This window comes from Arvicola amphibius, chromosome 14 (genome assembly GCF_903992535.2).
Source record: "Arvicola amphibius chromosome 14, mArvAmp1.2, whole genome shotgun sequence".
Lineage (NCBI taxonomy): Eukaryota > Metazoa > Chordata > Mammalia > Rodentia > Cricetidae > Arvicola > Arvicola amphibius.
The window spans coordinates 4,316,705-4,339,612 of NC_052060.1; the positions used below are offsets into that span (position 1 = coordinate 4,316,705).

Below are 22,908 nucleotides of genomic sequence, written 5' to 3' on the forward strand. Positions count from 1 at the left end.
ATCTCAGTGTAGTTTCTATTTGGATTTGCATTTCTCCTATGGCTATCACTCTTGAATTTTTTCACAGCAACCATTTATAATTAATTTTCTGAAAAAAGTCTATGAATTTCATTATTCCATTTATTGGTTGAGTAGTTTTAGTTTAGCTGTTTGAGCTCTTTGTACATCATGGGCATTAATCCTTTGTTGGCTATACAGTTGGCAATTATTTTGAACCATTTTGTAGACTGTCTTTTTATTCAACCATTTCCTTTTCTGCATAGAATCTTTTTTTTCATTTCATAAAGTCTAATTTGTCTAATGTTAGCTTTATTTCTTGAGTAATTGAATCTCAGTCAGATAGTCCTTGCCTATGCCATTATTTTGAAGTATTTCTGTTACCTTTTCAGGTCTTATTTTAAGAACTTTAATCTACCTGAGGTTGATTTTTATGCAGGGTGAGATATAGGTGTCTAGTTAAGTCTTCATGTGTGATGATACAATTTTCTCAGGAGAGAAGGGTTTTTCTCCAGTGTGCGTTTTTGTATTTTGTTGAAAGAGTCAGGTGACTAGGGCTGGAGAGATGGCTCAGCGGTTAAGAGCATTGCCTGCTCTTCCAAAGGTCCTGAGTTCAATTCCCAGCAACCACATGGTGGCTCACAACCATCTATAATGAGGTCTGGTGCCCTCTTCTGGCCTGCAGGCATACATGTGGACAGAATATTGTATACATAATAAATAAATATTTTTTAAAAAGAGTCAAGTGACTCTAGCTGCATGGCTTTGTGTCTGCCCCCGCTCTATTCCACTATCTACATGTCTTCATTTGTGTCAATACCATGATGGTTTTGTTACTATGACCCTGCAGTGTCACTTGAAATATCACCATACTTGATAATTCTACCATTATTCTTTGAACCATAATTATTTTGGACTATCTGTGGTCTTTTGTGTTTGAAAATTAATTTTTAAATGCTTTTTGAAAGTTTCTGTGAAATCTGAGATTGACATTTTGATGGAGATTGTATTGCATCTACTGATTTCTTTTAGTCAATAATTTTTACAGTATTAATTCTTCAATCCATGAAATGAAAGGCCGTTTCATCTTCCTGTGTATTCTTTAGTTTCTTTACTCAATCTTTTAAGAGTTTTCAATATGGAGCTATTTCTCTTCCTTGATTACATATATTTCAAGATATGTTTTAAGGAACTGTAAATTGGATTTGGTTTCTTTCTCAATATGCTTGTTATTGCTATATATGAAAGCTACTGGTTTGTTAATGTTAACTTTGTAACTGACCACATTTCATAAGAGTATTTATCAATTCTAAGAAGTTTCTGGTGGAGTTTTAGGGTCTCTTATGTATAGAGTCTTGCCATCTGCAACTAAAGATGTGTTGATATATTTTTTAATAGTATCCTTTTTCTTTCTTTCTCTTATCTTACTGTTGTAGTAAGAGTTCAAGCACTATACTGAGTAAGAGAAGACTAAGTGGATGTTGTTGTGTGTTTGTGTTTAGTATAAATGTTTTGTGTTTTTCTCTATTTAGTATGATGTTGGGTACAGGTTTGTTGTATACGCCCTTTATGATTTTGAGATGAATTTTCTTTCTTCCTCGGCTTGTCAGGCCTTTTATAGTGAATTAATGTTGGATTCTCAAAACCATTTTCTGTGCCTATTGAGATGATCATGTGATTTTTTTCCTCGAGTCCATTTATATGGCATATTAGATTTATTGGTGCATATATATACATATATACCAATAATATCTATATATATACATGTAGATAGATAGATAGATGATAGATAGATAGATAGATAGATAGATAGATAGATAGATAGATAGATATTTAGAGGGAGAGAGACTGAGGGGGAGTAAAAGAGAACTGTACATAATAAATGCTCTTAGTTCCTTGGTTATATAGTACGCATCTTTATACTTTCTTTGATTTGTGTAGTGAGTGTTTTACTTCTAACATGAGGTGGTGAATCTTTTACCTGATCTTTTCTGTTTAATATCCTATATGCCTTTTGTACATGGATCATCACACTGACTTTTTAAATGTTCCATGTCAGTGACATGAAGCTATAATAATTTCCTTAAAAACCTGGCTGGGGTTTTTTATTTCTTTACCTGTACCCATCTAGCACATTGAATACTCTATGATCTTAAATCTTCTCACCAATGCTATTGATGATATTTCCATTTATAAACAGATATTCCTTATGCTACAGATCACTCTCCAGGGAGCTGCCCTCTGAAATATGCACAACTAGGTATGTGAGGTCACATGACTTGAGGGATCTACCACTGTCTCACCTGGCAAGAATGTTGTGATCTTCCTTAGTCTGTTCCAAAGGTCTTAGTAACTGGGAGAGGTCAAGAAGTGATTCCTGGGTGTCCACAATGACAGCTCTGCTCAACTCAACTTCTGACTTCCAGAATAATGAGATCTAGATGCCATCTGCTCCATGCCTCTGCCTCTGCCAACCCATGCACCCTTGCTTGGGAAGACTGAAATTCGATCTCAGACTGTGAGTTCTGCAGGTCAGTGTCAAGCAGTGTAACCATCTTGACTAGTCAAAGGCTGACCTTCTGGGGCTTTCTATGTAGCATGCTATCTCTCTATTATGACTAATTTTCTCCTTCTTATGGAATGCAAGAACACAACTGAGTTCTAAGCAGAAGTAATTTACAAAATAATGGGCTTTTTGTTTCTGTGCTCCAGAGCAAGTACCAAATAAATTAGTCATTTTCATTTGTTTTTATTCTCATTCCAACCCCTTTGAATAGCCATAAACAATGATGTAATGATCTCCCAATCTGAAAGAAGGTTTAATTTCTACTTACTTGACATTGTTTAAAATTATATATAGTGATCCCAGGCCTGGTGCTGTCCTTTCTGAAACCACCAGTCTTTTCTGTCTCTCTCGCCAGCACCGCTGATTTCCCTTGTCTATTATGGCTCATCATTAGTGGTTTTGGTGGAGATGCCCAGGCACCACTCCTGTCTACCTGAGGGACACCAAGAAGGGAAGAGGCACAAATCTCCATGATTGTCAGACCCAAATGTGCTTCTGATCACTGTCTGGGGACTAAGTAGTCACAATACAGACTTCCTGCAAGAAACGCAGATGAAACTCATTTTATGTGCAATATCAGAGGCCCACAAATACAATGGAGTAATGTAGTGAGGAGGCAAGCAGGCCTGCTTTTTGTCCTGCCCAGCTCCCACATGGCTAGCTTTACACCTGAAATAACAACACACAAATTGTATTCATTTAAATACTGCCTGGCCCATTAGCTCTAGCCTCTTACTGGCTAACTCTCACATCTTGATCAACCCATTTCTATTAATGTGTGTAGCACCACAAGATGGTGGCTTACCAAGAAGATTCTAACCAATGTCCATCTTGGACCAGAGCTTCATGATTACTGCCTTACTGCCTTCTACCCAGCATCCTATTCTGTTTACTCTGCCTACCTAATTTTCTGTCCTATCAAAAGGCCAAGGCAGTTTCTTTATTTAACTAATGAGATCACCACAAAACAGAAGACCCTCCTACGTCAGAATAACATGTGTTAGGACTATGTGCAGGAAACGCAGTCAGTGTCATTCTCAAAATACTACTTGTAATGGTCTGTCCTGTCCCTTTAAGTCCTGCCCTCTCCCTCCCCTGTCTGCTAAGACAGATCTTCCTTCCTGCTTGCAGCCTGAAATTTTCCCTGTCCATCTCTCTCCCAAGGAGGTAGCTGCTGCTATGTCTCCTCTCCACTCCCCCACCTCTCTCTGTCTGTGTGTGTGTGTGTGTGTGTTTCTTTCTTCATCCCCCTTCTCCTTCACTCTCCCCTTCCCTTGCATAACCCACTAAATAAATATCCAACCTCACTTTGCATGGTATGCCTACTTGTCTTAGTTCCCACTTACCACATAGCTCCCTGCCTGGGACCCAGCTGCCATCGTGGCCCACTGTGGTCTCATGGCCTGCTGCCCACTGCTGCCACTTGGGGACCTGCAGTTCTCCTACCACTGTGCCCCTCGGGGAACCTGCAGCATTTTACTTAAACCATAACATTGGTACCTGAGACTTGGGAGGCTCTCCCACTCCTCTCTTGGGGTTTGGATCCAGAACCTGGAATTTTTTCCACAACAACCACATCTTCAATTTGCCTAAATGCCACCCTCTATGCACACCATCAGATCAGTGGTGAGTTTCCCCATTCCAGCCCCCAACCACAGCCTTCACAGCTACAGTTAAGCCCTTCACTGCTTTCCATTACTAAAAAAAAGTGATCAGACAATCCAGGGTCAGTCCTCCCATGCTTGGACTGTACACGCTACGCAGTGCATTCAACTGGGGGGCCGAGGGTCCCTCAAATTTTTCTTCCTCCTTTCTTTTTCTTTTTCTTTTTCTTTTTCTTTTTCTTTTGGACCACTTGTCAGTGGTCCCCACCATGAGAGACCACTTGGAGTGGCCGGTTTCCAAGTCACCCAGAGCCAGTCAGGCTTTAACACCCCACCTACAGAAAGGAGACGTCATTCTATAGACCCTGTGACGTTTGCAGGTTTTCATGTTTTCAGCTATGGTATAAACCCTCACTCTGCCAGTGTCCCACCAACTCCAGTTTTCCTCAAACTGTCTCTGCCACCACTACTGCTGCCAACAAGATTGGTTGGATCCATGAGGCAGCTGTTTTCAATTCCGCCTTTTGTTCCCCACAGTGGTTTGTGGCATAGTAACTTGGCAACAGGGAGGATCATGCCTCTAGGTCTCTCTTCCATACAACATGTGACCGCTTCCATTTTGACTGAGGTCAGGTAAACTTAAAACCATCTTAACTGAGATCAGGTGACTTTACCACCATCTTAACTAAGAGCCAGGTCAGGTGACCAAGTTCTGCCATCTTTCCTGAGGTATTCCCTGCCTGGTTCCCTGGTGTTGACACTGTTACCTATGTGTTTTGTGTAGTAGCATGCCTTTGGTAGGGCCCACCAAGAGCATCCACTTTGCCTAATTCCTGTTCACTGTGTGTATGTGTACATACAAGTAACTTAAATGCACCTATGTTTGCTGTTAAATGTTATATTACTATTTAAAAACTGTTAAAAGTTACTATTCATTTGTATCTCATTCCAGACTACAAAGCAATAAGTCTCATGTTTTAAACTGGTATGTACTTTTAAGACTCTTACAAAAATACTTTATATTTAATTCAACTGTTTTACCTGTTAAGTTGAGAGCCATTACAGTCAAGGTCGGACCCAGCTCTCCAGGAAGATTCTATAACTTATCTTTACCCATTAAATAGCCCTCAACTGCTCAGAGATCTGAGGAATATTGTATTTAAATATTTAATTATTAAAAAGTAAACTTTTCATAACAAAAAGGGACAGGTTGGATCCTAGCAGCAGCACTCTACTTTATCCAAAGAAGACAGAAGACAAATGGACACAAAACAACGTCCATCCATAATTTGCTTCAACTGCCAAGTGCTGACCACTGGACAAAGGTCAAGGTAACCCTGTCTTCCCACAGATTTCTTAGCCCACAGGATCTTCTGGAGCCTGGCAGGCCCTGAGCTAAACAGCAAAAGGCAAATACAACCCTCAGCGACCATGGAGGGCCCTGAGGCATAACTCTAGATGTACAAGAAGGCCACTTTTGTGGAGACCCAAAAATGCAAGCTTATTCCACCTTGTCTAAGGGTCTAACAGTCAGAGAGTTCGAGTTTTATTTTGCTTGTTCAAAGTTGTTGACACAAGTGTGGCCACTTACCCTGACGTAGGGTGTGGTTACATGGTGTTTTGGATATTAAGAAGGACAATAGAAGAGTATCCTCTCCACCCTGACCAAAAGTCAGAGAATCAAGTGTGCTTCTGCTCCTTCTTTTGAAATAGAAGGCTTGACCTAGGGAGTGGCTGCCTGTAGGATACTTGGTTTAGGGTGTTTTCACTGCCACAAGCATCAGTACTTTTCACAAGATTTAATGGCTTGATGTCTCAGTATTGGTGCAAATGACAGTTCTGGCCGTCCTTTGTATCATGCTAACACAGTTTTTTGCCTTCTTCCCTTCTTTTGTATTGGGTTATAAAAGTGTACAGAAAATAAACGGAGGTGAACTCAGTGTGCAGGAGACACTGAGTTGCCCTTCTGATACTAACCTATGTTTCTGTGTTTCTTTCTTATCTCTATTCCTCCTACCTAACTTTCCTAATCCTCATGCCCCTACAGTGGAACATACAAACCTGTTCTGGCTAGGATCACGGCTGGAGTCTCCCAAAAGGGTGGCTACCGCATAAATAAACTCTTCCCATTATCTGGCACATTATCTTTTTAGCTGTGCCTGCCTTTCCCTTTCTTCTTAGACTCAGTCTGCATAGCTTGAGCCCCAGGCTTTCAGGTGCAAACAAAGCAAAATGCATGCGCCTGAGCTCTTTGATGTTTCTCATTGTTCTCCTGCTGCCTGGGAATTGGCTGTATTACTGACATAACCTGTAATTCTACTGAGTGGCTAGCACTGACTTGGAAGTATGATGCTGCCAATAATAAACACAAGTTTAGCCAGATTTGAAAGGAGAGACTTTATTATTGCATTACTTTAGGCGTAAGTCAGGACTTTGCACAGATGTCTGAGACCCCAGACTATAGAGCACAACCGAGAGGAAGAGTGGCAGGCAGGGACGCTTCTGTTGTGCTTGTCCTCCTTCTCCACAACTTGTCTGAAGTCCTACAGCTCGAGTCAGCAACAGCCGCCAGACTGCTGGCTGCTGCCACCACTGCCACCACAGCATCCACTGCTGCCACCGCTGCTACAGCATCCACTGCTGCCACCGCTGCTGCCACAACAGCCACTGCTTCCACCACTGCTACAGCATCCAGAGCTCTGACGATGGCGACGGAAAGATCTGCGGGGCCTGTGGTGGCTCAGGCAGCAGCCACCACCTCCAGAGCTGCAGCAGCCCCCGGAGCTTGAACCACAGCAGCCCCCAGAGCTGGAGCCACAGCAGCCCCCAGAACCCAGACTACAGCAGGGAGAGACAGGAGGACACTTAGGAGGACACTTTGGGGGGCACTTTGGAGGGCACTTTGGTGTCTGGCACTTGGGAGGACACTTGGGGGCACACTTGGGAGGGGGCTGGCACTGCTGCTGGCTCTGCTGGCAGGACATCTCAGCTGGTGGATGTTCAGGAGCTGTGGGAGAATCACACACGTCAGACCCAAGCCCCTGGGGCTACCCTGCACCCTTAGCATCCATGATACCCATAGAAACACTATTTCTAGTAGTTTTCCTTGTAGTATGTTCACATGAGAGGTCACATGCTCACCACTGTTTCTTGGGAGCTTCAGAAACCCACACAAGCCAGGTAAAAACTGACATCTGGTGTCAAGTCATGAATGACAAGCTAAACATTATGAGAGGGGTCTGAATCAAAGACTCTGAAATTGCCGTTTAAAGCATCAATTCATGGAAAATGGACTTCATTACAAAGAGAACCCGATAATCTATTCTGTATCCATCTCTTCCTTTGAATGCTGGGCCAGGGCTGTGTTTTCAGAGTCCATCAGTTCTCTAAAATTGAAGTTTTACTATCTTCTGTGCTTCTCAGAGACCTACTCCACTAAAATGATGTTTGTTCTCTGCAGAGCAGGAAGTCAAATGGACCCTGACTGCTTGTACCTCCTATGGGGGTCAGCATGATCTTTCTCAACCCACCATTCCGGCCCATCCTAAGTCTACTGTAAGAATGGCCCCCAGGCTCTACGGTTCTGAGCCACCTCCCCTCCAGTTCTCCTCTCAGCTTCCCTCTGACAAAGTCCCTGTGCTGTCTCCCAGCACACACTTACCAAGGTAGCACAGGATCCGTGGGCACCTCAGGAGGAGTGGATGGAGCTGTCTAGCCCTCAGCCCTTTTATTCTGATCCTGGGCTCTGCCCTAGCTTGTGAGACAGTGTCTGGGCATGGATGGCTCTGCCTTCTAACACCCATGTGACCCTGTGACTGGTGCTGACTGGTTGTGTTCTTCACCGGTCTTCCTCCATGGGACTCAAGGATACTCAAGCATGGACTATGGTTTAGGCATGGGGTGAGGAGGAAGTGGATGCCTCGCAGCCTTAACTTCACATACCTGAAGGGCATGTGCCTCAGGAGCTGTCCACTTCTCAGCCTATCTCACTAGCTCCCTGTTCCTAGCGTAACCTGCAGATAGCCTTTTAATCAAGTTCAATCTAAGTAGCACCTGTAAAACTGCACTGTTCAAGCACGGATACTTACATCTCTATCTACCCTCTCTCAACCTGTGTGGCTGCATCACACAGTTAGACGTCTCCACAGGCAAGATCCTGCCTGGCTGGTGGATCTGAGTCAGCAAAGGGACAATGTGAGGTTTTGAAACCTATTTGGCCTGTAAAAATTTTCCCTCTTAAGTGTAACTTTTAATCATAGAAAAGAATTAATTGTGTGTGTGGTGAAAGTCATTGTACTTTGAAAAGGTAGGAGAGAAGCCGGGCGGTGGTGGCGCACGCCTTTAATCCCAGCACTCGGGAGGCAGAGGCAGGCGGATCTCTGTGAGTTCGAGACCAGCCTGGTCTACAAGAGCTAGTTCCAGGACAGGCTCCAAAGCCACAGAGAAACCTTGTCTCGAAAAAAAAAAAAAAAAAAAAAAAAAAAAAAAAAAAGAAAAGAAAAGGTAGGAGAGAATAATTCAACCTTCTAAAGACAGTAGATGGTAGAAAACTCCTAGCGAACAACATGTGTTTAACCTGCTGAATAAAGGGGATGAGTCAGCTCTTTTAAGAAAGGAGCTGCATGTGGGTTGATATTGTCAAAATATGGGGCTCACTGTGAGCCTTGTCAGTTTGGTTGCTCACTTCCTGGACTTAGGGGGAGCTGGGAGGACCATGGACTGAACATAGTGAAGGGAACCCTGATGGTTCTTTGTCTTTGGAGAGGGGTGGAGTGGGGGTATAGGTGGAAGGGAGGGGAGGGAAGTGGGAGGAGGAGGGGAGGAGATGGAAATCTTCAATAAAAAAATGAGAAAAAAAATATGTCATATGCATACATGAAAATTTCTTATGGAAACCCCTCTAGTTTATAAGGTTAATGATCGTAGCAATAATTTAAAAATTCTAATATCTTCTAGAGAAAATTGATTTCAAAGCTCATTGGTTGATTGGTGGACTTTTCTGAGGGTCATATAGAATAGAGGGAATGATGTCAGCATAGGTCTACATAGGTGAAAAAGAGAAAAGTCTGTGGAATATTGTATGCATATTCTTCCATGTGAGGGACAATGGGTACGAGATGGGGCAAGGAATTTCAAGGGCAAGAATCCTTACTAATTCACAGGATGTGTTTGAGCTGTGTCTTTTTGGGCCCATGTGTTCTTTTCATAAACCTGGTTTTCACAAATGTCTATTATTCTATAGTTTGCGTATGGATGAGAGCATTGAATGTCCCCATTTTGGGGACATCAGTGGAAATAGTTGATGTTTAATTTAGAACAGTTGGAGAGAAAAATCACACTATGAGGTTCTCTAGAAACTGATCACACTCAGGGAGATGGCAAATAAAATCTGAATGAGTTAGGTGAGGAGGAGGTAAGACTTTGGAAATAATGCTCAAGTCATGTGGGCATGGTGAGCACCAAGGAAATGTGAGAGAGATGGTATCTCCCTATCTATGGATTTAGAGAGATACTTGGCTGCAATTTTTCTTAACACCATCTATTTATCCACTATCTTTTATCTATAACCCATCTATTCATCTACTATGCATATATCTCCCGTCTCTCTATAATCTATCTATCTAATCTATCATCCATCTATAATCTATTACTTTTTATTTATCTATCTCTTGTCAGTCACTGATCATCTGTCTAATATGCATGTATCTGCCATTTATGTACTTTTCACCTATCATCTAACTAGTTAGTTACCTGCTTATTTTCTACCTAAATTTTTCTCAGAGCCTTTAACATTTACAGGTGCTAACTCTCTATGTAAAAACGTTGGCACGAGATTATGTGATTTTCTTGGATTCTTTTCTAATATTAGATGCAAGAAAGTACTTTCCTCTTTTCTATATTATTTATGTTAATTAATTGATTGGGTCTTGTTTGGGACTCCCTACAGTTTAAGGGGAAAGCCCAAAGTCCTATCAAATGCAGCCTTTTACTCGGACTGCATGTTAAGCAGTTTCCACCTTCCCTAAGGAATCTTCTAGCTGAATTACATTATTTTCTACACTTGGTACTAAATATTTTCTTAGGCAACACAATGAGCACTTTGCCCTGCCATGTCTGTTCATCACTGTCCCGCTGATGACATGTACCATGTCATCATGTGCCATGTTATTTATATAAGACTACAATAAGTCATTTGACAACCTTTCATGTGTTTTGCATTTATGATCATTAATAAAACATGGGATTATGCATACATTTGCTATGTTAAGACTTGTAAACCCTCTAACTAAATTATCAGTGATATTTCATCATATTAATAGCTACTCCTAATGACTCAAGTCACCCAATAAGAACTCACACTTTGAGACTGCCAGAGTGAGGCATTGTGGTGACATCACCTGGAGATCTGCCACTGTCACACCAACTGTGACATCTGTTCTCCTGGTTAGGTTGCTCCAAAAGTCTTTGTAACAGGGAGAGGTCGGAAATTGATTCCTGAATCCTGAATTCAATGGCAGGTCTACTCAACTCAACTTCCAACATCAAGGATGAGAAGGCTAAGATGCCATGTGGTCCACACCTCGGACTGTGTGACAACACCCATTTCTTCAGATGACCTGCATAAGTGATGTGTGAGCACCCCACTTGCTTCAGCAAGACTGGAAGTTAATTGTTGACTGTGACCTCAGCTGGGTCTGGTAAATGTAGTCACCATACTTAGCCAAACTTTGGTTTTCTGAGGCTCCTTTTGTCATGGTTCTTTTTTTGGAGTCATATTTCTTCCTCATAGAATAGAAGAGCAATCTGTTTAAGTATGTGTATCTCTTTTATGCCAGAATAGTACGTATCAGTGCCTTCATTTTTATAAGCCTTTTAAACAATTATTATATAAGGGTTTGCATATTAAACCAAAAGGGTAGGGAATTGGGGGAGGAGCAATACTAGATATCAGGAAGGCTCTACTCATTAAAATTTAACCAACACGAGCTAGAGTGGCAAGGAATGTGGTCTGGAAAATAAAATCACTGTTCCATGACAAACCAGTTCCTTTAACTAAACCATAGGTCTGAGTGAATTATCTAAGTTTATAAAAACGAGACTTAAGGTTGATTCTTAACATAGACTGCTATAGAGAGAATCACAACTGATCAAAATGCTGATAACAGGTGACCATGCGATGCCTCGCTTTTGCACCCAAGGCTTAGAATGTTTAATTGTTAATAATTATCCTAAACATTAGCCGTCGGGATTTTTTTTCACAGAACCATTGATGTGGGAGTATCCTTTGTGTGCTGTGATTACCATTAATGAATAAAAAAACTGCTTTGGCCTGTTGATAGGACAGAATTTAGGTAGGCAAGACAGAACTGAATGCTGGGAGAAAGAAGGGCAGAGGCAGAGGGACACCATGAAGCCAGAGACAGATGCTGGGAATTTTACCCAGTAAGCCACTGCCACATGGTAAAACACAAATTAATAGAAATGGGTTAAATTAATATGTAAGAGTTAGCCAATAAGTTGCTAGAGCTAATGGGCCAAACAGTGACTTAATTAACACAGTTTCTATGTGGGTTTTTTTTTTGGGGGGTGTAAGCTAGCCAGGTGGCCAGGACAAACAAATGGGCCCTCCTCCTACAAACCATCACCAAGAACATGATAATTTATTATTTTTTACTCATTGAATCTTGTTTTCATAGCCAACATTTTAAATAATACTCAGGATATAAAACATATTTTAATCTTTTTTCTTCTCTAGTGGCTGTCAAAACAATGAGATCAAAAAATATGATTAGTATTATCCATTCCCAAGTGAAAATTTTCATGTAAGAAATAGAAACAAACAAATGTCAAAGAAAAATGCCTGCTTTATGCTTATTCTGTTCATTAATTTCAAAAGTGTCTCATAGCCCATTTTTTACTTTCTGAAATGAAAATATGATTCTATCATTTCTCCCTTTTTCTCTCTCAAACCCTTCCCTCACACTTCCACCTTGGTCCTCCTCAAATCCATGACATCTGTTTTTTAATCATTGTAATGTAGTTATATATGTATACATATTTCTAAGTCTACAAATACACCACAATTTGTATTGCATTGCACTATTCTTTGTTTATTTCATTTAAATCAGTGGTTCTCAGCCTTCTGAGGATTTCAGCTCTTTAATACAGTTGTAGTGACCCCAACCATAAAATTATTTTTGTTGCTATTTCATAACTGTAATTTTCCTACTGTTATGAATCATAATGTAAAATTTGTAGAGCTAGAGGTTTGCCCATGGAGTTGTGACACACATGTTGATAACAGCTGATCTAGACTGTCTACTTTGTATCTGAATCCTAAGATTCTGCCATCTGTTTGATTCATTCTGTTTGCCCTGCTTTCCCTCGAGTTTCCTGGTGGGGCTAAAGGGTTTCTCCATTCTGTCTTCATTTCAGCTTGAGTTCTCTTCAATGTTTCAATCTCGGTTTTGAATTAGTTTTCAAATCCCAGATTGTCTTTGTAGTTTGCATCAGCGTTATTTCTGTTTCTTTGGGCATCACTCAGGCGTTTATTTCCTTGAAGTTCATTGACCTTTATCTTTGTGACTTCTTTAAACTCCTTGAATTCTTTTTTTTAAATATTTATTTATTTTTATTATGTATACAATATTCTGTCTGCGCGTATGCCTGAAGGCTAGAAGAGGGAACCAGACCTCATTACAGATGGTTGTGAGCCACCATGTGGTTGCTGGGAATTGAACTCAGGACTTTTGGAAGAGCAGGCAATGCTCTTAACCGCTGAGCCATCTCTCCAACCCCCACTCCTTGAATTCTTTACTGAGGTTTATGGTTGTTCTTTGACACTATGTGTCCTGTGAGGCATCTAGGTAATTCTCACAGGGAGGAGAGGTTGGAATCAAAGCTTATTGACTAAATAAGTAGCCAAATGTCTCCCATTTAATAGACACATGACTTGTTAGTAGTTTTCACACAGTGGAATGTTCTACACATTGCTGAGCTCTCACATCAGACCAGCTGTTAGAAATGCTGCACAGTGATTGTTAACACAATAGAGTAAAAAATAAGAAGCCAGGAAAAACAGATGTGTACCCATAAAAGCACAATGACACCAAAGGACAATATGTGGATAAAGTGATCATCACAGTATGCAGTAAGCGTGGCTGAAGAGTCACTGTCCACACCCTGTGAGCTAACCTGCTACTGTCCCCAGATTCAGGCCTCTGAGCCATCTTCTGAACAACTGAGCTGTGAGAGCATTCCCACGGGCTACACCTGGGCTGGCTCCAGAGTGCTAGCACCTAGCCCTCATCCATCTTTTGGTTCTTGGTTACCCCTTGTTTCTCTTTGTTGCCCTATATGTGAATCTTGTGTGATAGTTTCCCAAGGATACAAAGCCTATGAAAAAGTTGGTTGTGGGAAAACCCCAGAAAACCACAGTATTTCCTTAATTGAGAATTTGCACTTGGCATTGTCCCTTAGGAACATCTTTGGGATGTTTTGAAAATATGGAAATTAATTGCTAAGATGTAAATTGGAGAACAATAAAAGAACAATAAAAATTGGGCAAAGGGGAATTGGTTTATTCCTTATAGGATAAGCATCCACCCTGCAGCTGGGAAAGGCTAAACTCATTCTAAAGGTGCCTCTGAATCATTTTTCCACGGACCCAAATGAATCCACACCCATGCTGTAACACTGAGCCTTGATTGGCAAAGCTAATCTGAAAGATGCTTGTGGTCAAATGATCAAGAAATGAGAGAAGATTGTTAGAGAAACCTTTATTATTTTGTAACAGAGAAGACAGGCCCTTTAACAGAGGAAGACATTGAGAACTTCCGACAAGATTACAGCATCTCAGAACTCAGGATACGGAGGGGAGCAAGAGGCGAGAAGAACAAAATGTCACAGCAGATCTCTGAACATGGCTTCTTTCTGCACGGCTTGACTGAAGTATTAAAGACTCAGGTCAGCAGCAGCCCCCAGACTGCTGGCTACTGCCACCGCTGCTGCCACAGCAGCCGCTGCTGCCACCGCTGCTGCCACAGCAGCCGCTGCTGCCACCGCTGCTGCCACAGCAGCCACTGCTGCCACCACTGCTACAACATCCAGAGCTCTGACGATGGCGACGGAAAGATCTGCGGGGCCTGTGGTGGCTCAGGCAGCAGCCACCACCTCCAGAGCTGCAGCAGCCCCCGGAGCTGGAACCACAGCAGCCCCCAGAGCTGGAGCCACAGCAGCCCCCAGAACTGGAACCACAGCAGGAAGAGACAGGGGGACACTTAGGGGGGCACTTAGGAGGACACTTTGGGGTCTGACACTTGGGAGGGCACTTGGGAGGGCACTTGGGAGGGGGCTGGCACTGCTGCTGGCTCTGCTGGCAGGACATCTCAGCTGGTGGATGCTCAGGAGCTGTGGGAGAATCACACACGTCAGACCCAGGATCCTGGAGCAGCTTATTCACCTTTAAACATCACTATTATTCATAGAAACAACAGATTTAGCAGTTTTATTTCTAGTAAACCCCAAGGTCCTTGCAGTACTGGCCTGCAGAAGCAAGTTATCTTGCAACTTTTGATAAAAGAAAAGATGTGCTCATTCTTTATAAAAGCTCGTTTTAGGACTGGAGAGATGGCTCAGAGGTTAAGAGCACTGACTTCCCTTCCAGAGGTCCTGAGTTCAATTCCCAGCAACCACATGGTGGCTCACAACCATCTAGGATGAGATCTGGTGCCCTCTTCTGGCGTGTATGCACACATGCAGCAAGAACACTGTCTGTATACATAATGAATAAATACATCTTTAAAAAAAATATCAACTCATTCTTCCTATAAGTCTTAAGCTGAGAGATTTCACAGTCTGAAGTCATATTCAGAATAATTCCCTCCTCTACCTAGCATTTCTTTCTTGGACATCTTTTACAATGCCATTGGGCTTGATCTACTGCTATTGTGTTGATATGGAGATTCTTATGGGATTTCCATTGATTCTCTAAGCTTCTTGAACTGATGATGATAATGATGTCATAGAGGAAAATGATGATTGAAAGTTAGGTCTTTCTCCCTTTAATAAAAGACCCGACTGATCCATTATTCCCTCAGATAAGAATCAGGTCTGGTCACAAGTCTGAACTCATCTCAGTACCTCTTGCTGACATAACAAGTCTTGTGCTGTTGTATCTTAAAAATTCTGAGCAGCCTGTGTTCAAATTCCAGATCCAAGACTGTGGGTGTTTTCCAGGCCCAAAGATCCCTTGGTGACCTGCCCTCACTGTGAGTCTTTCCTTCCAGGCTGTCTCAGGATTGTGTTAGCAGAGCAGCCTATCAGTGCCCACAGCTCTCTGTATCTCATGTTCCCATCCTGAAATTCCACTGGTGGGCATATTGTCCTTCACAGATTCATAAGTCGCAGGTACCCAGCTACTTCTGTTGCCTTCCACAGCTTCAAAATCCCTTTGGCCACCTCCTTCCACCCACCTTTCATTCCCCCTCCCTTCTGTGTTCTGTCAGTGTGTTTCCTTGGCTCTGGAGTCTTGCTAATCCTCCCGTCCAGCCCTCCTCACAGCTTCCCTCTGGTACGGTCCATGCTCCTGCCCGCAATGGAGCCTTACCAAGATGACAGGCAGCACAAGATCCTTGGGAACCTCAGGAGGTGAATGAATGCAGGTGATCTGCTCCTTAGCCCTTTTATTCTGATCCTAAGCTCTGCCCCAGGAGTGAGACAGTAGCTGGGCATGGTAGCCCTGCCTCTTAACACCCACATAGTCTTGTGACTGGCAATGACCAAATGTTTCTCACCAACCTTCCTTCATGGGGCTCATGGATGCTGCATTCAGCTTGGACTATGACTTAAGCACGAAGCTAGGAAGTAGATTCCTGTCATCCTTAATCTCACACCCCACAGGACCCCTGCCAGTGTCTCCATCTGTTTTTCGTCCCTGTACATTGTCACTCTGTGAAGGTATGTCACACAGTGTAGAGACCCAAACAGCCCAAATCCTCGTCACTGTACCCAGATCAGCACAATTATGCCAAAATGGGATTTTGAAATCTATTTACCACATTTTGTTTTCCCTCTTTAATTATAATATTGGAACATCAATGAGAATTATATGTAAAAGGGCTGTGAAATCCATGGAGTATCACCAAAAATGAAGAACATGAAAAACAAGGAAAACTGACTGATGGGAAGATTTGTACATGGTAGCTCTCTGACAAATGACCTGTAGAGGAAGAAGACATAGATATTTAAACTAATAATTTAAGAGCGGTAGACATGATTGACCTACGTCAATCCCATATGAAAAGTTCACAGTGAAGCCCACTCTTTTGTACGGTTAATGTCTACAGTGAATACAAAGAAATAAAGTATAGTTCCTTCCAAAGTCAGTGAATCTACCAGTTGGTTTTCTTTTTTAATCTGCTTTGAAACAGCCTCTCTGTTGTTTTCTGCTGATGAGAACTCACCTGGAGAAATGACTGTTGGAAGAAGCATTTGTCTTCATGTCCTGACACTCAGCCCCCTCTGAAAATTGCTGTTTCCAGTGCCAGGAATATCTGAGGACAGTTATGAATGAGGACCAACATGAATCTGTGAACAACTAAAACATTATTGTGGTTTTGGTGATTTTCTTGACTTGGTGGTTCTTGATCATGAACTTTGTAGACGACAACATTGTACTATAACATGAAAAGCTTAAGCAGACTTGCAACCATGTGGTCATTCCTTGATTCATTATTAAGACCACACTCAAACTGTTGACACTCGGTTTTTCTAAAGTCTTTCCAAGGACTGTGCCCTGCTCTGCTGGTTGGGTTTTTGTCAGCTGATACAAGCCTGAGTCACTTTTGAAGAGGGAACCTCCATGGAGACTATGTATCTCCTAAGACTGGCCTTAGAAAAGCCCGTGGGCTTTCCTTAATTGACGATTAGTGTGGAAAGGCACAACTCACTTAGGCAGGACCATCTCTGGCCAAGTGACCTTGGGGTATATAAAACAGTAAACTGGGTAAGCCAGGGGAAGGGAGCCAGTGAGCAGCGCTTCTCCATGGTTTCTGCCTCAGTTCCTACCTTCGTGCCTTGGCTTCCCCAAATGGACTGTGATCCAGAATATGTAAGCAAATAGGTCCCTTTCCTCCCCAAGTTGATTTTGGCCAGTGTTTTATCACAACAATAGAAAGTAGACTAAGGAAACTGCCTAGGGGAAAAATGTAAAATCCAGTGCGAGTCATGGCTTCTGTCTAATCTCTGTTTACTTACTTAGTATTTTCTATCTGTCTTTCAGTTGTTCAGGCATGAGCCACATTATTTTCTGAAGTTCAAATATGCTTTTCACTGTAACACAATGTTGTCGCCTTTGCTCATCTTGGAAGTACCACTCACGCACTTTTGTGTTTTGATATAGGTCATGTGCTATGCCATGCACATGAGATAATAATGAACTCTTTGACAACCTGACCAAAGTTTTATGCTTTCATTTTCACTATTTAAGATAGGCTGCTTGTTTCTGGAGAGATGGCTCACTGGTTAAGAGCACTTTCCGTTCTTGCAAAAAAACTGAATTTAGTTCTCAGCATCCATATTGAATGGCTCCTAACAGTCTATAACTTCAGGAATTCAACACTCTCTTCTGATAGCCATGGTACCAGGCATGAGTATAGAACAGATAAATGAAGAGTCCAAGAATAAGAAAATAAAAATGTAGATTCCAAAAATAAAAATGTAGAAATAAAAAATATAAAGTTGTAAGTCTAGGAGAATGAGAACAGATTATCAGCAGCAGCTTTCTCAGCGGATCATGGATAAGTCATTCACAGGAGCTATTTTCTTGGATGCCTGGGAAGCCTCCATCAGCTTAGGCCATTTTACACCTGGCTGTTTTATTTACAAGGCCAGAGCTTCTCCCTGCAAATTGAGAGTAGTGTCCTGGCCATCCTTGATAAACGACAGATGTGAACTGAGTTAACCTTTAGGAGACAGAGATATGTGACCTTTGGGATAGACGCTGTCTCTGTTATGGAAAACTGGCCCCATCAGAGGAGAGGCGTAAGACTCCAGTTTACACCTGGAGGTACCAGGAGACAGTGGACAAATACCATGGTTTAATTGATGAGCTCTGACAATGGAGGTGGTAAAGTATGGCAGTCAGTATCTGAGTTTTACCTTGAGATAGTGTGAAAAGCTTTCTGCTATCTTCTCAGCCTAAGAACTAGTTAATACTAATTTATTAACCTTCTAGTATGACTAGCAGTCCCTTTCTGACTAATTGCTAAAGACATCTTTTTACTTGCAATTAGTGACCTTCGTTGTAATCTCCTCTGAAACATATTTCATGATGGCTGCCTAGTTACCTATTGACATTAGCACTCATTCCCCTCTTTAGGGTCTCTGTTGACCAACCCAAGCGTCAGGGCAAGGTTGTAAAAATTCTTTTGCCCAGACCTAATGCTTGGTGTCCTTACTATAAAAGGTGGGTTCAGAAACTAGTCCAGGCCTCAGCCTAACAAACACCATCTCTGGCTGTGGACTCAGCTAGCTGATAAGCTTCTGTGCCCCACGGTGTTTTATTTTTATTTTTATTTTTTTATTTTTAAGTTTGCTTCTGGTTTTCCTAGGATCAGGTTTCTGGAATAGTTTGCTTCTGGCTTGTTAGACTTGGTGGTGTTCTCATCTTTGCGCGGCCCCCCTGAACCAAACATAAATACATACAGGCACACCCCCCCACACACACACACACATAAAAAAGTCTAAAAACCAGAATGATAATTCACATTGGTTATTTTAAATCTTTTAAACTATGCTACGAACATTAGTAGTGATGTTTCAAATTATAAATAGCAACTTCTTCTGACTCAGGTCACTGCATAGCAATGTCCGTCCTGAGACTGGCAGAGTCAAATATGTGATGTCACATCACGTGACGATCTGCCACTGTCTCACCAGCTCTGACGTTTGTTCTCCTGGTAAGGTTGCTCCAAAGGGCTTAGTAACAAGGAGAGGTTAGGAATCGCTTCCTGGTTTCCACAATGGCAGGACCGCAAATCCAAACTCCAGCTCCTAGGATGACAGGGCTGAGATACCAACTCGTCCATACCTCTGCCTCTGTGCTGGACACAGCCAGTCCTCAGCTGTCCCGTGCGAGCCTGGGGATGTGTAATACCAACTCGTCCATGCCTCTGCCTCTCTGCTGGACACAGCCAGGCCTCAGCTGTCCCGTGCGAGCCTGGGGATGTGTAATACCAACTCGTCCATGCCTCTGCCTCTCTGCTGGACACAGCCAGGCCTCAGCTGTCCCGTGCGAGCCTGGGGATGTGTGAGTGGCACTCCTACTTTAGAAAGATTGGAATCTGAGGCTTGACTGTGGACTCTGGTGCTTAGGTATCAGGTCAATGTGAACATCTTTAGAGGAAAACACTGTTTGCTGGTCTTTCATTTGTCTCTATTTCTCCATCCCACGGAGTATCAGGAAAGCTGATGCGCTTTCACCAGAAGCGATTCAATCTGAAAAATGGTTTTTCTGAGTTTCAGAAACACCACCGAAAAATAAGGTTTTTTTGTTTCCCTCTTTTAACCTATAAACAATCAAAACAATGAAGCAGTTACTTTTGAATATAAGAGAAAATTGAGTTACTATTCACATAACAGCATTAAAAGTTATATTATTTGTTTGCTGCCAAAGCCAAAATTTTTTTATTTTGTTGGCACATGTGATGAAATCGGGCTAAAATCTTATCACTTTTTTTTGTACAGTTATCATGTTTCTAGACTAATGGGTAAAATGTCACATAAATCTCAACAACTTATACAGTTTTAATTCTGAAACGCAATAAAATGCAATCTTTTTTGAGATGCTTCATTTAAAGTATTTTTTGTTATTAAAATTTACTTTTTCAGTTTCATAAATGCATACAAGGCATAGTGACACCGGGTGTTTTATCATCTTACAAAACTGAATTAATACACTTTTTTATCAATATGTCCCCACAGGCCCTCTCCCCGGGCCTCTAGAAATCAGCATTTCCTCTCTTGCCCACAGGAATCCAACAGAAGAATGGTACAGTGTTTGTCTTTTTCAAATACGTATTTTAATTTGTATTCTCTCTTTATATTTCATTCATACTGTAACATGCCCATATATTGTAGGGCCCACAGGTCTACTCTTTCTCTCAGGGTTCATCTTGAGGACAGTTTCTGGCCAGACATCTTGTTGCAATTTCCTGCAAAACATCCTGTTTGTTCCTGTGCTCTCCCCCCCCCACACCCCGTTAGCTGTAGGGCATTGTTTACTCCATCTTGGGTGTGGTAATTTCTCACCTGTCTGGTGTGGGGGGGTTAGTCCATTGTGCAGCAGCTAAGTATATAAGGTTTTTCCTAAGCTTGAATAAACGGCATTAGGCTGATCTCCTCTCAAATGACCCAGGTCTCTTGTGTGTTCTTTGAATCTCCAGAGCCTTGCCCGGCTCAGGTACAAACGGCGCGTGACCTCTACCCAGAGTGACACACAGGCATTACAATATATTTCTGTAATTTTTTTTTTGAGAAAAGTTTTTGCTCATGTAGGCAAGGCTGGTCAGGAAACAGCTATGCAGTCAGGGTGTCCTTGAACTTGTGATCCTCCTGTTTGTGATTATAAGCCTGAGCTACCATACCTGCCATTCTGAAGGTTAGATCATATTCTTTGGCATACTTGAACCATATTTTAAATACAATCGTTAATGAATGTACATTTGAATGCCCTTTATCTCTTGGCTATTGTAGACAGTGCTTCTGTGAACACTGTGTAGAAAGAGCTCTGTAAGTCTCTGTCTCAATGCATATGTTCTACACATATACCCAAAGATCCATACACAAATACACATGTACAAAAACAGACAGATAATATAGAGGAGGTGTGAACTTGTTGGTTCATAGTTAATTCTGTTAAATTTTTGAGGAAAGGGGAATTCAAAGTCATTGGCATTCTGAACAATCCACAGAGTTACCAGTTCCCCCACATAGTCCATAGGAGCTGTCAGGCTATGTTGTGTTCTCTGTGACCACACTCAGCTCAGATGCTGTATCTCATTATGGGTTTTATTTGCCTAATAGTCATACTGGGCAGTTTTACCTGTGTCTATGGATCATTTTTTTTTTTTTGGATGAATGTATAGATGAATCTCCTCTACATTTTAAATTGGGTTGTTTGCTTATATGTTGATGAGCTGAGAGAGTTTATTCCACATTCTGATATGACTGACATATGCTTATGGCAAAGACTATCATTCTGCTGCATGGGTTATGTTCAGTCATACATAGAAAATTTTAGCATTAATTAATGTACTTCATGAACCTGTTTTCATCGTGTTACCGTAATATCATTTCACAGAAGTTGCTGAAAATTCCAACATTTAAAGTTTTCCCAATACGTGATCTTCTATGAATATTTTGTGTTTATTCTCGTATTTAAGTCCCTTCATCGTTGTGCAGTGGGCACTTGGCTTATCTAACTTTCCATGACAGAGAGGAGCTGATTTTGACCAGTTATACTTCATGTGAAGAGGTAGAATACCACCACAGTTACTTTCAAAATACAGAGGACAGTTGGTGATAACAGAGAAAACACACAGGTAGCCAAAGAAGGAGAGTAATCTGGACTGAACTTGACTGCTGGATGGGGGCCACATAATCACCGTGAAGGATGACAGACCCTTCACGACCTCTATTCTGTAGAGTGGCCCATAACGTATTACTGATTATGTCACACTACAGATACAAGCCAGTTCAAGGCACCACTGAGCCCAGTTGTGGAAACTAGCGTGTGAGGGTGATTCAGGCCAAGATAAACAAGAGTTTTAGAAGACTCAATAAGGAAAGCTTTATTATCACAAAATACTGAAGAAGACATTAGATCACTGGTGCAAATTCAGAACTTGATACAGATTTTCAGCATCTCACAGCCAAGGACCTGGGAGACAGAAGGAGAGGAGAGGAGGAATTGTGGACTTGTCTTCTGAACATGGCTTCCTCCTGCACTGCATGTTTGCGGTCTTCATGGTATAGGTCAGCAGCAGCCCCCAGACTGCTGGCTACTGCCACAGCTGCTGCCACCGCTGCTGCCACAGCAGCCACTGCTGCCCCCGCTGCTACAGCATCCAGAGCTCTGGTGTCTGCGACGGAGAGATCTGCGGGGCCTGTGGTGGCTCAGGCAGCAGCCACCACCTCCAGAGCTGCAGCAGCCCCCAGAACTGGAACCACAGCAGCCACCAGAACTGGAACCACAGCAGCCCCCAGAGCTGGAGCCACAGCAGCCCCCAGAACCCAGACTGCAGCAGGAAGAGACAGGAGGACACTTAGGGGGGCACTTAGGAGGGCACTTTGGGGGACACTTTGGTGTCTGGCACTTGGGAGGGCATTTGGGGGCACACTTGGGAGGGGGCTGGCACTGCTGCTGGCTCTGCTGGCAGGACATCTTGGCCTCTGAGTGTTCAGGAGCTGTGGGAGAATCACACACATGTCAGACACCGGACACTGTGGCCACCTGACCCATTTGACTTTCCCCAGAAATTTCACCTCTAAGCACCCAAAGCAAACCATTTTCAGTCCTTTCATTTGTGACATGCTCACACTGTTACAGCGGGTCATCTTGAATTCAGAACCTCAGAAACCCATGCAAGTGAGATTCTCATTGTCACCTGGCATCCAGAAGCACTCGATGAATATTTATAGACATTGGAAACTGTCTGCTGGCCTTACTTCTCACACATA

The 22,908-nt window shown here is 42.4% G+C and overlaps 1 protein-coding gene across 1 annotated transcript; it reads right to left on the reverse strand.

Moving 5' to 3' along the window:
* Window positions 1-14,134: 14,134 nt before the first annotated feature.
* On the reverse strand, window positions 14,135-22,612 carry LOC119801504 (late cornified envelope protein 5A-like). The gene is made up of 3 exons (XM_038312140.1): window positions 22,545-22,612; window positions 22,236-22,436; window positions 14,135-14,435 (listed from the first exon to the last, which is right to left on the reverse strand). Exons 1-3 carry the CDS (start codon window positions 22,610-22,612, stop codon window positions 14,135-14,137), a joined length of 570 nt encoding a protein of 189 aa, XP_038168068.1.
* Between the last annotated feature and the right edge of the window lie 296 nt (window positions 22,613-22,908).